Below are 15,974 nucleotides of genomic sequence, written 5' to 3'. Positions count from 1 at the left end.
ATGTTTTTTAAGGACAAAGCAGTACTGCTTGTCATGCATTTCAGCTAACACTGTTGAACAAATGTTCAATGTGAGACACACAGTACCATAAAAACATAACATCTATTAAGTTATTTCTGTCATTGTTTGCATTTATGGACCTTTCTCAAAATATATTTTGAATCAACCTTGAGAGCAGGCAAGAATTACAGTTCAACCCCCAGGCTGTTATAACTGAGACATGGGATGGAGTAAAGTTTGCTCTCTATAGGCTGTGTGTATGAAATATATAATGTTTCTGTGATTAATTTAACTGAGTAGGCTCTATATTCCCTGCATCTAAAAGCTGTTCAAGCCTCCAATGTATTTTTTGGATAGGTAATGTTAAGAGGTTGGCTTAAAGTAAGTACAGCAGACACAGGTGAAAAATACTATTTGATTTGTGTGGAATGTCTCTCACTTTCCCTTGAGGCATCTTGTTAATAATGTAAATTGCAAGCTGCCTTCTCTGGAATTCTATTTATATTTGTTTCTGTAAGGTATTTGACGTTTTTTTGCACAACAATAATACAAAACATTACCCCTTACTATGCTTCTTTGAATTCCATGATAATACAGAACACAGGCATATAGCCTTCTTGTGCTGTAGGTCTTTCTTAGAGGAATTAGATTTTAATGCATCTATTTGATTCTGTGGGCTTCTGTGGCTAATGAGAGGAAGTGGGAATAACAACATGGCCACAAACACATTCCTAATTTATCATTTTAACTGATAACTTTTCCTATTCTATTTCACTTTTCTAGTGAATGGAATGTAGGAAAAAAAACCAGCCCACAGAGTAGTTAGTTTTTACCCTTTTTTCACCTCAAAAAGAAACTAAAAAGAAAAAAACGTGGCCAAAGAGGAGCCATTGCAAACCAGTTTCACAGAATCACAGAATCCCAAGGGTTGGAAGGGACCTCAAGAGATCTATGAGCTACTCTGCTTTAGAAAATGTTATTTTAGAAAAGATTCCAAGTGAGGAAATAATTTTACTGACATGCCTCCTACACTACCATCAAGATACAGGATTTCTTTGACACTAGTTTGTAAAAATCCCCATAGCCTAAGTGCTTCTTCAGCACTTCCCTGATAATATAGGAAGCACTTATTTGCTAGTCATAGCACTTTATGCCCACGTAGCTATTTGCCTCATCAAAATATAAAACCCCATTATTTGGGACAGCTGTGCTTTAGTCACCTTCAGGGTATAGCAATTAGAAGAATTATATTTTAAAGAATTTCCTTTACCACTTTGCAGTTCCTGTATTTCTTTTATCTAGAATTCTGGCAGAAATCTGACATTCTACACCTTCAAGAAAGACAGAATGTGCTTGGATTTTGGTTTTTCCTTTTTTTTTTTTTGTAATATGACAATTATAACACCAAGAATAGCTTTAAATAGGTTTGGTTTTTAACTACTTTTATTCAGACCATTTAACTGTAAGGTCAGAGATGTTTTCCTGTTTCCTACTGAACTAGGTTAAGCAATTACCTCTCACAACCATTTATTACTTTCTTCTTTCCAAACATAGGGCTTTCTTCTTTTCAGATTACCTGTTTTTAAGTCTTCACTATTCTACTTTTTCCATCTCATCTCTGTGTAGGAAATATCTGTCCAGCTCCCTGGTGGGAATTATTGTAGATGTCTGTCCCTGAAAATGGATGTTTTATCAGAGGCTCAAACTGCTATGCTTTTGGTGGTTGCACACTTAATATTTTCTTAACTTTGTAGAACCAGTCATGTAGTATGGTAACAACTGGGGAATGATGTTGAAATGTGATCCCACATTTTGCCTAAAAGGAAAAGTAGAATCATATTCCCTTTGCAATGTGTCTGCCTCGGAAGGGCAGTTGGACTTCCTATTGGACATTGTGGAATTCGTGCCAGCCTGTAATTGTTGTAATTTGTAAGTCAAACGTACCTGCAGCAGAAATAGCTGGAGGAAAATTTGCATGGAATATTCAATTTCTCCACTGAGAGCCCAAACTGATTTTTCAGTTTTCAGGTGGTTAATGCCAAATTGTGCTTGCGTTTCTAGTCTTGGTCTTCTGAAGAAATTGCACATTTTTTATGACAGGTGGTGCAGAAAACTTGTGTTTGCATTAAAAACATTTTCCTCCCATTTCAAATGGATTTTTTTTTTTTTTTTTTTTAGTGTTTGGTACTATTTCTGCCTATTCTGAAGTTTTAAATGAGAAAGCTGGGGCTGTTCAGCCCACAGAAGAGAAGGCTGCATGGAGACCTCATAGCAGCGTTGCAGTATCTGAAGGGGGCCTATAAGGATGCTAGGGAGGGACTCTTCATTAGGGACTGTAGTGATAGGACAAGGGATAATGAGTTCAAACTTAAACAGGGGAAGTTTAGATTGGATACAAGGAGGAAGTTCTTTACTGTGAGGGTGGTGAGGCACTGGAATGGGTTGCCCAAGGAAGTTGTGAATGCTCCATCCCTGGCAGTGTTCAAGGCCAGATTGGACAGAGTCTTGGGTGACATGATTTAGTGTGAGGTGTCCCTGCCCATGGCAGGGGGCTTGGAACTAGATGGTCTGAAGGTCCTTTCCAACCTTAACTATTCTACGACTCTATGATTCTATAAATACATGCACTTCATATGCCTTATAGTAGTATCCTTATAGAGTGATGAATTTCATTGAAGGTAAAGGTCAGCTTGTATTCTAATGTTGTATTCTTATAATGTATGTTGGTGTTTTCATTAATAGTGCATTCATTATTTCTATCCTCTAACACAACAAAGTTAGGAGTCCCAGGTGGGCCTTGTGGTTTTCTTCCACTGCTCTTTGTTGCAGGCATATTTTTCCATTGCTTGTAGTTTACAGAGGATTTAAGGATAATTTAAGGTCTGCTTAATAATAGATGTTTGGTTTTCCTCTTGTCCAGCAACTACAGATGTGGTCAAGAGATGCTTACATAGGCTGCCTGAACCTGGTGCATGTCTTTAAAATGTTTCAGTTACATTACATTTATATTGTTTTCTTCTATATAAATCTGCTACAGGTATTTTAATTATTGTTTGGTGCTTTTGTTCTTTTTTTTTCATCTGCTACAGTTTCTAAGAATTCTTTTTTCCATTTTCCTAATATATCTGTTGTTTTTTTTCCCCCCCAATTACATCTGGTTTGTTATAAGTATTATCAGTGTATCCAAAACTTTGGTGGAGGTCCTTTAAAGTTGACTGAGACTTGAAATTAGCAGTAGGTTGCTTGGAAAATTATTAGATTTAGTTTCTCCAGTTTCTCTATTACAGGTTCTTAAAATACTGTGTTCTCTATATATGCTTTCTCTTTCAGTAAAAGACTTCAATTTTCATCCTTTATCAGGCTTATTTCCTAATGGCAGTCTTTCCTTTATCTAGTGATATTTTTATGAAATTTTTATGAAATTAGTATTATTATTTCTCTCTTGCTCTGATGGTTTTCCACTGAAGTATCCTAATATTTAAGGGAGTATTGATTATTCCTATATAGTAATCAAAGTCATTATTTTATATTTCATTTTAAAATCTTCATTTAGTTAGTAGTTTGTTTGGGGGGTTTTGTTGTTGGTCTTTGGGGTTTGTTTTTTTTTTTCTTTCCCCCCCCCCGCACTTTTTGTTATTAGTTCCTCGTGCTTCTGTTGTGGTTTCTGGTTTTCTATCTTCACGGGGTTTCCCAGCAGAAAGTCACTTCCTTTGGTTACACAGAGCCAAAGAAGAAGCTTCCTGAGAAGCCCTGCTGACACGGACAACTGGACCAATATATTGGATCAAGTTGTAAAGTGGGGGCTTTAGATGTGGGTTTTCCATTGAAGAGCTGGTCTGCTCACTTACGCAACTTCAACCTTCATGCTGCACTTCCCTTTTTAGGCCCCAGAAGGGTTAATTACATGTTTAAACCTAATCTCTGCAATGATTTATCCAAATATCTGAGTTTATGACTGTAATTATTCAATGGTTCTTAGTAAAATATGTTACAGATGTAAAACTAGCCATGCAAATGCGTCTTTTCAGGTTGGATCATAAGTTATTAAAGCAAAAAGACATTAAAATTCAAACATACCAGTGGTTTCATTTATATCTTTTATATTAAGATAATCATATGTAACTCTGGAATAGTCTAAAAGCAATCTTCTTAAGAACTAGCAAGACATTTTTTATTTGCACCTTTAAAGTCCACAAAATTATTAACTCTAAAAGGATTAAAGCATTTTAAAAGCAAAATATTTAAAGCAATATCAAAATTAAAAAACATGACTCTGAGATGGGAATCACCAACTGATATGCAAAGGTATGATATGCAAAGGTATGATATGCAAAGGTATGAAACCAAAGGTAGGCAAAACAGTTGGATTGAGATAATCTTTCATTTTAGGCTTAAAATTCAATTCATAAAACATTTTCAGTATCTTTTTTCTTCCTTAAGAACTGAAAAAAGCTTCATACATAACATATTTGGAGATAACGGTTGGACAATGCTCTTCTAAAAAAATGTTGCCCTTTAAGTAACTTTAAAGAGCTCTTGCAAGGGTTAAAATGCAAAAAAATGCCACAAACGTAATGTAATGCTTTATAAGATAGCCAAAGAATTAAAACAAATCAGGAAGTCAGAGAAGAATGTGCAACATTAGTGCTGGCGCAGCAAGTTTCCTCTTACTGTACTGAAAGTAAGGCTAGGATCAGCTATGAGCCAGAACCTCTGTTTGTACAAATCAGCAATGATCCTTTGGCTTTGGTGGCTCTGCATCAATTTCCACCAGCTAAGGAACCAATACTGTAACTCCAACAATAACAATAAACGATTATATTTTGCATTGCAGAAAGTTTGCCATTTGTAGAATGATTTGTAAGGCAAGCAAAGAGTTTAGACTTATGATATAGCCACATCTTCTGGTATTTGAACAAATTATAATGTTTGTTGTCTCCCAACCAAAATGGAATAATGAGACCCAGTTTCATCTGCTTTTGTGATAGGATGCCGTAACTGTGGTTTTGGTTTCTATGTTCCCTTTCAGGTTTGTTTTTGTTTTTGTGGTTTTGTTTGTCTGGTTGGTTGGTTTTGTTTTTGTTTTGTTTTGGGGTTTCTTTTTTTTTTTTCTTTCCCTGTATGTATTCTACACTAAATTAGCTGACCAAAATCATGGTAAACAATAGTATTTAGGTTGGTACTAAGCAGAATTTATTTCCTTATTGTGATTGGTGTTTTGTTTTGTTCTGTTCTGTTTTGGTTTTGTTTGTTTGTTTTTAAGGAGAGTTTTCATTGCATTCAGGGGCTGGGAATGTGAATTCAGGCATTTTCTGAGCCCACTTATTTGAAGTTCAGATTACAGACTGATTCACTGTGAAATAGTCAAGCCTGGATTAACACTGCACTCCTCAAGTAAGAAAGCTCTCTGTGTGTTGATCCATGTTCCTCCTGTGCAGAGAAAATGCTGCATCCTTGCTTCAAGAAACTTCCAAGTTTCTTCTGAATGTTGAATGGAGCAGACCAGAAGCAGCACAATGGCAGAGATCTGAAAGTTCGCTGTCAACATGGTTAGACTCAGGAGGTGAGCACAGGCATGTGATCTCTCAATCCTTACATTTCCAGGGAGACAGCATCTGTGACTATGTAATTATTGTGAATTACACCCATGAGGATTCATGACAAAGATTGTTACATTGCTGCATGGCCAGAAGAGGGGTAGCAAAGGAGTCTGCCAAGGGCCAGAACAAATATGTAAGCACAGAAGCTCTCTGTGGCTGTCACATTCAGCAGTTCCTGATTTCTGGAGATTGTTGAGCTGGTAGGCAATGTTTTGTGTATGGGCATGTGACTCCCTGTGACAGAATCATTTTTACAACCGGTTGTTTGTTTTGGTTATTTTTTTCTATGAAATACCTTCAATCGTGTGGTCTATCTGTGCTATTTGGGCAGTTACAAATTGCCTGACATTCAAAAAAGTCTGAGAAATCTATAAATGCTTTGTGAGAAAACTTGCATTTTCAAGTTTTACATTCCTTTAAGAGAGGAGAGGCTGGTTTACACTTTGCGTTTGAGCAATGCCTCATGCAAGAGTATTTATGCTTTCTCAAGCCCTTCGACAAGTGCTGTACTTGATTATGTAGTTCTTCTTTTATTCAAAGAGGTGAAAATGCTTTTTCTGTACCATTACTATGAACTAGCCTTGACTGCCAAACAAGGATGAAAGAAAGTTCTGAAAATTAAACAATCATTCTGTTGCTGGAAGTTTATTTTTAAAACATGGAGGAAGGAGAAGAGCTTAAGTTGTGTTTTCTAACTGATACCAGTTAATTTTGATATGAGGCACATCAATTTTTTTAGACATTAAAATGTGATTACTAAGTTCTCTTTCTCAGGCTTGTATCTGGAATTCATCTTCTCATCCAATGCCAAAATCAAAGCAGGCTTTCTTCTGTAATAACATTTCTTGGTAGAGACGAACAGGCTGCCTGCCTTGACTGTACTGTGATTTGTTGAGGAATGAGCAGTAGTGTTAGCTGACACTCAGCCCTGAGCTGTACCTTACTCTGTCACTTCCGAGCACTTACAGGCCTCACAGAAAGGTAGCCTAAGCCCTTGCTCTGAGCTTTTGATGGGCCAAAAATGCAGTGTACAAATGGGTTACAGAATTTAAAACTACCCTATGAGACAGTGGTTTTTGCTCTTTTTTTTTTCTTTTTTTTCTGTGTGTTTGTCCTACATATGGCACCTTTCCATCTCTTCTTAAAAAAACCTTTTCCTGGCCTGCATTATGGTGTAGCCTGTTATGTGAAAAGAGGATGTTCTGACTGAGCAATTTGAGTTAGGAAGACTGATTGTTTTAATGATGTTAAAAACATTAGCTTTAATTTCTCGACCTTCACCCTCTTTTACTACTGGGGCGTGTTGGCCTCAGCCAGCACCACACATGTACACAGGTGCTTGCATACTCTGGGAATTTGACTTAACTTATTGCCATAATATATTTCATTGCTGATTTGGGTATTGGGAAGCAAAGAAGACAAACATTAAAACAACTTTCCTTCCCCTTTCCCAGGCTCAGTTGCACTCCAAACACATTTCCTCACCTCTTGTTATCTACGCAGGTTGCACTCAGTCCCTTTGATGAAACAATGAGTGGCACAGAGGGTTGAGGTCAGGATGTAGTGGTGTCTCTCTGCTTCTCCTTGCTTCTCACCCTTTTCTTCCACTTTTGCTTCCTTCTTACTCATTTTCTCTGCTCCAGCGTGGTCTGTCTGTGGGCCACAGTCTGTTTTGGGGTGTGCCTGCTCAGTCATGGAGCACTTCCAACACATCTGACTGTGTTGTTTCCTCATTCCCTTGTTTCTATCGTTTTTGCCTTGTTCCCTCTTTGTCCCCTGTGATGTTCCCTCCCAGGTTTGTCTCCTCCCCTTTAGCATTTTCTGCTCTTTCCTCAGTATAGTTTCACAGAGTCACAGTGCACATGGCTAATGGGCTCTGCTTTGGAACATGCTGGGTCCATTGGCTTCTGGAATTGGCTGTGACCAGAATGGGACAGCCCTGATCTCCTCCACAAGAGCCACCCTGCAGTTTCATGACCAGGATGAGTGGAGAGCACAGGAAGCCAGAACAGTAACTGTCCAGCTTTAGGTAGACATGTAGAAGTAGGCAGGTCAGGTAGCATCATCCAAGAGCCTATTAAGACATCATTTATCGGGAAGGAACCCAGGAGGGATCTTGAAACTCATTCATAATTTGAATCCAATATACACTCCTACTTAAGGAAAGAACTGAACCATTAAATCTATGTTTTTCTGTGAATAAAAGTTAAGTTAACTGTGTGTGGAAAGGAAGTTAACTGTATAATTGTATTTTGGACTGAAATCCAGTGCTGAGTCAATTTGATGTTTTAAGAGCACAGTCGCCAGTTAATTTTCCTGTATAAGCTCAAGTCACATTAGAGAAGTGCTACAAAATGGAACTTGTAATTAAAAAAAAACAAACAACAACATACATTTATTAATGTATTTCACTAACAAAAATGAAAAAGAAAAAGAAAAAGAAAGGCAGCTTGCATCTGAAGCCAGCAGAAATGTTCAAAGCTAACATTTTTGGACTTGATGATCTTAAAGGTCTTTTCCAACCTAGTTGATTTTATGTTCCTATGGTTTGCTTCAGATTGCTTCCACTTAGCATTCATCGGCAGGCTAGTTCTTGACTATAGTTCTTGGTTGAGGAAATGTAGATAAATCTTATAAGATGTAATTACTATTTTACACCAGTTTCATGGCAAATGCTGAGGAAATTTTGTAAAAAGCACCTCTGAAGGACTTGGCTGCAAAGAGGTATGGTACAGGATAGATTATGTGAGCAGTCAGAAGTTTTGTACTGCTGAGTTCTCATCCTGTAGGGTGCAACATCATGGCTTGTAGCTTTTCAAGAAACGTGGCAAATCAGCAATTGCTCTTTTCTGAAACTGTACTGAATGCTTTAATTAATGCTTTAAAGCTGGACCTAGGTTACAAACACAAACTTTGAAACAGGGTTCTGAAATTCCCTCAACTCTATTTTGAGATCTAGTTTTGTCCAATTCTTACACTGATCTGAGCAGGTTCACATAAAACCTCAAAGTCCACTACAGCCTATATGGGACAGAGGAGGGATGTAGGGTTTTTGCCTTAGGCATAACATACATGTGAGAGATTTGTTAGGATGTGTCATAGCCAAAAGGAATCTCTCCCACTGCTTAGAATCTGCATGTTTTGGACAACAGTTAAACTATTTATTTTGTATCAGTATAAATCACCCTTTATTTGGTGCAGAATGAAGGGCCATGCTAGCAGTTTACTATACCTTTACTCTCAAAAAATTCCCTAGCCAAAACACTTCCCTAAAATCAGCTATTTAATGCAGCCCCTTTGCCAGTCCATTGCTATGGGAACTCAGTCTTTCATTTATTTACAAAACCAGCCATATTCTTGTCTTGTGTGTGGAGCTGAAATTCTAGGTAAGTGTCCAGACTTTTTCAAACTTGCTAAAGTTGTGACCTTTACTTTTTTTTTTGGTATGAATCTGGCTTTTTAAATGGCATGACCATTCAAGAGTACTTTGCCAATACTTGAATATTTTAGGCTTTGAAAGGCATCAACACTGACTGTAGGTGTTCTGTCAAGGTGAGCAAGTATCAGTTTGGAGCTTGAGTTAAAAGTAGTTTAAGGAAAATTAATTACTTAAAATTAGGAGGAAACTAAGAGAGGATCTTTACAAAGGAAATGTCTTTAATTTCTGTGGCTCTATACCCAAAGAATCTGTGTCCACCTTTGCAGCTAGAGGATTAATGCAGCCCATTCTAGTTTTACAACAAAATTAAATCAATTTATCAAATACTTGCTGCACTGAAGTCGAAGACAAGAATCCCATCTACTTCAGTGAGGTCAGTTTACTGGATCACCCAGATTTCAACATTTTGAAATGGTTGGTTATCAACATTTACAAAAAATTTTTTGAATTTTGACAATACTTTATAACAGAGACATAATTACTAGGTTAGAATATTCATAGTTAGTCTTGGATAAAATTATTCCTCATTTATATTTATGTATGTTGTCTCTCCTTTGTATTTTGAAACATCACACAGAGACCAATCTTGCATTTGCTGAAATCACTGCCAAAATATGCAGTATTTAATTAGTGAAATACTGATTATTGTATTTAGAATTTTGAGACAATAATGTAAAAGATAACAGGATAAAACCTGTAAGGCAACAGAACTTGATTATTCTAATCTGTAAAAAATAAATAAAAGGATACTAAGAAATGAGTTTCTGAGTAATGTTGTATACTGTATCCATGTTAAACTGACTGAGAATGTATCTATTTTCACTGTTCATTAAATAATCAACCTTGCTTGTGGAACCCACAATTAGCCTGAGACTTTATGTATATTCATAAACCATCATATGCTAATCTGCATTATAAAAGAAAACTAAGCTTGTTTTAACTGTATCTGCAAACCAAAGGGACAAACATGCTTAATTCAGGTCAGTATTTTCTTTGGGAATTTATTAGTTGTGTTGACTAGAGTTGAATGGCATCAGTAACAAATTTTCACTTTGTATTGTCTTTAAAAATGTGCTTATAATGATGTGGATTGTAATCTAAAAGTTACAATATTAATGAAACTGGAAACTTTAATAATGAAAAACATTCTGAATTAAAAACATTTTGGAAGTATTTAATTTCATTAAAATACCACTTTTTAATCCTAAATTGCTTTTATCTGTGTTATTAAATACTTTTATGTAATAATTGGAAATAATGCAAATATTTAATATCATTTTAATTTATACTAAAATAATGATTATTTTGGTACATAAGATTTTTTAAAATGTTGTTTATTTAACAGGATTCCAGTTTTGATATCTAAAAGATGGTAAGTCTGCAATGCCTTTATTCTCTTTCATTATTGAGTGCTTCAAACATGATATAGAAAACTTAGTCAAACTCAGATTCGGGGGGGGGAGTGTTAACTGTTTAGAACAAGATGTTCTAAAATTATGATAAACAATTTTCTGAGAATCCACACTTGCTTTCCTATACTATCATAGTATAGCATTTTATCTGCATAACCACTTCATAACTTGTGCATAACAATTTTTGTCATGTCAGTTTTATTGAATGGCAACTTTGGCTGCATAAATCATGTTACACAAGTGATAGATACCTCTGAATTATATACTATAAAACAGTCCAACAGCAGTAACACCCTGTGTAAACTTCTGCTGCAAATTAAGGAAATGAACCTTGAAACATTTGTACAAGTGATGTTACCCATGTGAGTTGTCCCACTGACCTCAAAGAGACTTCTTAAAGGATTGAGAACTTTCTCATAATATTAAATGATTATGGTAATGCCTCAGTGCCTGCAGAATACATATTCCAGGAGGATGTATATTCCATATAATCACTGTATTTATTTGGGATTTTCTGACTGACAATGTTGAAAGGACTGGCCTGTTCTTTTCAGACTTCTGACAGAAAAATGTTCTTGCAGAGTTTTCCTGATCAAGACGTACTGGGCCAGGCTTTCGAAGATGCACTAGAAGTCCTGCAGCAGCATTCTGACAGAGAAATGCAGTATTCACCAGGTAAAAAAAGACCATTATTCCATTTCATTTACCGCTTTGTATTTTTACAAGAAAATACATCTTGAAGTACATAGGTGGGTGAAGAATTTCCCAGAGGTAAACTAATGGACAACAGAGGGATATGCTGGGAGGATGGAAAGGGGGAAGAATATCTGAACAGTTTCCACCCCTCCATTAGTACAGGTCAGTGTGGTGTGCATCATCCATGTCACAGAACAGGGGGAGTGTTGCATAGTTCCTCTCTACCTTCCCGTCAGTACTAGCTGAGGTGCATTGGGCTCTTTTTTTCCTGTAATCAGAGGATATATGACCATAGTGCATCAGCTATTTTCCATTATTAATGTTGTAACTGAAAAATGCCCATCTGTTATACTGTGAATAAACTCATATAACAGTGAAATCTAGTGGGGAAAAGGGGAGAAAGACCAAGAATCCAACAAGTGAAATTAGTTTTCACAATTATTTTTTTAACATTTAAATAGAAATTTTAAATGTTTTTATGCAGAAATGATAGTTTTACTCTGGCTAATCAATAGAAAAAGCATTTTTTCCTGGCTTCAAGAGTTTTATACTTTACAAAACTTCAAACACAAGCAAGGTGCAAATTGTTGCAGTTGAGGCAAGGTTTTGGCAATTAAATGATTACAAAATTTTAAATCTGTGTTTTGTGTTATTGCATTGTAAATAGAAATAAAAGCAAAGGAAAACAGAAGCTAAGCCACAAGTCATCTAAGTTCAGAATAAAATATTTACTGTCTTTTGAGTGGAATGCGTTCCACGTGAGGGTTTGTTTACATATTATCTATTACATACTGAAATGCAAATAAGACCAATTGGACTATGTCTTCAGATGTTCTTAATACATTTTTGGCTTTGCTGCACTGGTAATTTACACATGGTGAAGGACCCACTATATATTATTATTTACAATGTTCTTGCCTGTGTCTGTTGTGTGGGCCAAAGGAGAGAGGTATTAAAACACTTGCAACTGTGTGTTTAGGATGTCCCACAGCTGCACCCATGTTTCCACTTGCAATATAGGTACCCACCCTAATCTTCTTCTGACCACCCACAGTATGTAGTTGATTCCAAGTGCCTCAGTCTGGTGTTCTCCTCTGCTTCTTTTAAACATCCTAAGATCTTGGGTTCCTCCTGTGTCATTCTTTCAGGCACTGCAGATCCTCTGATGCTCCTTCACTTCATTCACAACTGGAGACTCTGACTTGAATTGTACAAATGGCCTGCAGAGCTGTGTAACTTTCCCTTTTTCTTTCTAATACACACATTATAGTAGTCTGTAATTATCCCGTTTCATTCATTATGTTTGGCCCTCCTTTTTCCATTAACCAGACTATTTCATGACACTATAAATTATCTGAGATTTTATCTTATGAAATATTGCTTTTTGTGAAAGCAAACAAAACCAGCCCAAGGGTGTGATTAGCAGTAACAGTACAGATTCTGTTGGATAACCTGCTGCTAGGGAACATCTTGGCTCTGGAGACTTTATTTTCTAGGAGGCAGCCATAAGATAAATGCTTTTTGACAGACCCAGTAGCATGTTAGATTATTTGCCCCTGTTTCCCCCCCCCCCCCCCTTGTCTTCCTTTTACTCACTCAATTTTTGCCCCATCCTCATAATTCTTAGGTTATAAAAGTTGCCTGACTGTGATCAACCATCACCACCACCTCCGAGCAAGTCCCAGCTACTCTGCGGCACCATCTACAGAGGAGCAAGGTTATAGCTGGAGAAATGTGATTGTAAGTGAAATGGTTACTGGTAAGAGTCAGACATACATGGAGAATTGACTGCCCATTTGAGATTTCTAATACAGATAATTATGCTAGTTCGAAGAGAAACTTGGTGAGGCCCGGCATGATTCAGATAAAATTGCCTTGGGAAATGTTTGCAAAGCATACATAGTCACTTTTTAGAAGTAATCTTAGTAATCAGAGTCCACTGTTCCTCTTCTGCTCCCAGCAGAAGGGTTGAAGGTCCAGAGTGAGGCAATTACTCTCTTTTCCCTCTTAAATTCTCTGATGGTTGGCAGTCCTTCCCACTGGGCATAAATTAGTGCTGCTTGTTACTGGTACAGTACACTACATGCTTTTGTGGCTGAGAAAAGTCTTCCATTGGTGAGGTGAAGAAAGGTTGTATTTTGAAGGCTTCAGGCAATTAATAGCTATGATTTTCTTTTTACTCAGAGAATGTTTCATCTTAGTAACTCATTGTTGTCTTCATTCTTGAAGAACAGTGCAGCGGATTTTTATGCAGATGAGACTGTCTACCATATGCTGCAGAATACTCCAGAAAGCCAAGTGATGCATGCTGCCGCGGGCCAACCAAAAGCAGGGAAAGGTGTGTAGAAAGAGCATGTCTTGATACGTACATTATGTTACTTCAAAAAAATCTCTTGTCAAATCATGCTTTCTTTTTTCCTCTTTTTTTTTTTTATATATATATTTAACAGGAAAAGATAGGTTAACATTTAATATTAGCTAGAATACAACTGCTAGTGTTCAATTCCAATCTGTTAAATCTCATAAGATAAATCTGTTACTGTGTTGTTCTGTCCTCTCATTTAGTACATGGAAATACAAACCAGAAATGTGTTTTACTCCAAATCATCTGGAATGAACTCTGATGCAAAGAAGTAAATCAATAACATCTTTAATGACTTATTTTATATTATGCGGTTCAACAAGTAGTGGTTCTCCTGAAGGTTTTTCATAAACAAAAATAATTTTTCACCTAATTTTGTGCCTTTCTTTGTTTACTTTTCAAATTGCATCTTAGCTTTTGTCACCTCCAGTATGCATTTTTATAGCTATTTTGTGCTCCTTTTACTTGACTTTACTTGAGTGGATATCTGTTTTGCAAATAGGTTGGGTAACATTTGTCATTACAATGCTATGTTTGTTTATTGAATTCATCTGGTTTTTTTTTGTTTGGGACTCAGCATCTTTCTATGACTTTGCTAGATGAGATTTCCGTAGCTTCCACTCTGAGTTTTTGTACTGACTTTTGACCGTGGAGTCTTTTAGCAGCTTCCTGGTTTAGCTGCTTTTTGAAATCCCCTTCTTTCAACTTTAACCACATGGTGTCAGGTTTTGGTATCATCTCTTCCCATTCATGCTGAACACTGTGGTTTCTGTTAATAGCTACTACTACTACAAAAAATTTTGTGTGATGATGGGAAGAGTAGCCCCTCCTTTTAAGTTCTGTGCTTTTAGTACTTGAAATTCACCATTGCAAATGAACATCTTTCAATCCAGAAATGTTGTTTATCTAGGTGTCATGCAGTGTTGCACTAGGGAATTTTACATGTCAGCATCTGAATTCACCTTCAGTTATTACTTCATTTCCTATTTCCTATTTCTTTTATGTTATTATCACTTTTCTTTACCAGAAGGCCATACTGGATGAATTTTCAAAATGACTGACTACTCTTATGGAGTATTTTGTGTCCTCTTACGGGTTTCTTTGTGTCCATAGCGATATTTCTGCCAAAAACTCATTTGGGAGACTGTTTCCACTATACCTAAAAAAATTTAGTCCTCTTGGCTTCTTATTGTGACATGAGAGGTTTCCCATACACTAGCAAATAGTGTTGGCCTTTCAGAATAGATCTGTAGATGAAATAATCACCACTGATGACCCAAAGTCTATGTTCAAAGTGTTTCACAAGGGTTCATTTAGAGCAATATCTATGCTGGCCACACATTCTGAAATCTGCAGTGGCTTAGGTATGCTTCAGTTTTCATCTTCAAGGAGTCCAGTTCACATATATTAAGACCATTCCCTGATCTGAATGAAAGCTCGGTGAGTGGAGACAATCAAGAGAGGTACTCCAGAAATACATCTGAATGAGACATACACAGAGAATTAGATTTCTTTGGGACAATTCAGCACAGAAATCTAATGCAGGTGCTCTGGAACACCTGCTAGAGGAACCTGCCTATCTCCGATAACCACATAAGAAACCTTCAGACACTGTCTTGCTAGCTTAGACTCATGTTTAGTACCTGGTAATGAACACCACTAGCTTATCCAATGGGGTGCTGTACAAAGATCTGTGAACTAACCCCAGCTCAGACTGGTGCATCCACATTGTGTAGCTCTTTGGAGGTATCAGCTGGACTCTAGAAACATAGTTGCATTAACACATAAGAGCAAATAAGCCATCTCAAACCAAGACATGAGGTAGAGATGATGTATCTAAAAATAAAAGCTTGGGCAGAAATGACAGCTAAACTAAGCACAAAATCAGGTGTTGCTGCAGACATGACTATACTATCATTTTCCAGCAGAGACTCAGTTTGCAATAATCTGCACATTTTCCCCTGAACTCATTTATTCTATGGTAGATTCATTGGTTTGTAGTATAATTCAGCTTGGAGGGGACCTAAGGAGGTTACTTACTAAGAAGTGGTTAGTGTGAGTGGGTAGTGTCCAGTTTTTGGCAATGCAACATGTATTTCTGGTAGATTGTGTACTTCTAGTCACACACTGATTTTTATTTAGATAATGAAACTTTATTAATTTTTGGAAAGTACCTCTGATTTCAGGCTCTTCTTCTTCCCAGTTTGACTGTCACTTCTCCCCTCTTTCCTTACCACCAGATGCAGAATTACTGTCATCCCTAGCAGATGTCTTGGCTTGACCTCCGTGTTCCTTAGCAACTGTCACTTTTCCCTCAGTCCTAGTTTAAAATAGCCACTCAAGGCAAGACTTCATGAACTTTAGGTGCAGCTGCTTGTTTCCACTTTGGTTAAAGTGGAAGCCGTTCTTCTGCATAGAGTCTCCTTTCTGCAGAGTGTTCCTCTTTGTCTCACAATCTTAAATTC

General features: G+C 36.9%; 1 protein-coding gene and 1 long non-coding RNA gene across 5 annotated transcripts in view; one reads left to right on the top strand and one right to left on the bottom strand.

Moving 5' to 3' along the window:
* Nucleotides 1-15,974, bottom strand: part of LOC133222333 (uncharacterized) — a 237,437-nt gene that overhangs the window by 30,230 nt on the left and 191,233 nt on the right. The gene's annotated exons all lie outside the window — the stretch shown is intronic.
* Nucleotides 8,576-15,974, top strand: part of MYBPC1 (myosin binding protein C1) — a 117,386-nt gene continuing 109,987 nt past the window's right edge. For 2 of the 4 annotated variants that reach the window (XM_061371910.1, XM_061371911.1), the window contains exons 1-4: nt 8,576-8,986; nt 11,006-11,126; nt 12,775-12,887; nt 13,377-13,485. In XM_061371910.1, coding sequence (XP_061227894.1) covers nt 11,021-11,126; nt 12,775-12,887; nt 13,377-13,485 — 328 coding nt within the window. In that variant the 5' untranslated portion in view covers nt 8,576-8,986; nt 11,006-11,020. Of the gene's footprint in view, nt 8,987-10,975; nt 11,127-12,066; nt 12,380-12,774; nt 12,888-13,376; nt 13,486-15,974 lie in introns of those variants that run through there. The other 2 variants (XM_061371913.1, XM_061371912.1) reach the window with 2 other exon arrangements.

The sequence above is a fragment of the Neopsephotus bourkii genome, unplaced genomic scaffold, assembly GCF_033783945.1.
Source record: "Neopsephotus bourkii isolate Nb327-2 ecotype Australia unplaced genomic scaffold, CSIRO-AGI_Nbou_v1 NB_1589, whole genome shotgun sequence".
Classification (NCBI taxonomy): Eukaryota; Metazoa; Chordata; class Aves; order Psittaciformes; family Psittacidae; genus Neopsephotus; species Neopsephotus bourkii.
The sequence above is the reverse complement of the archived record's forward strand: the minus strand, read 5'-3'. Positions and strand labels throughout refer to the sequence as shown.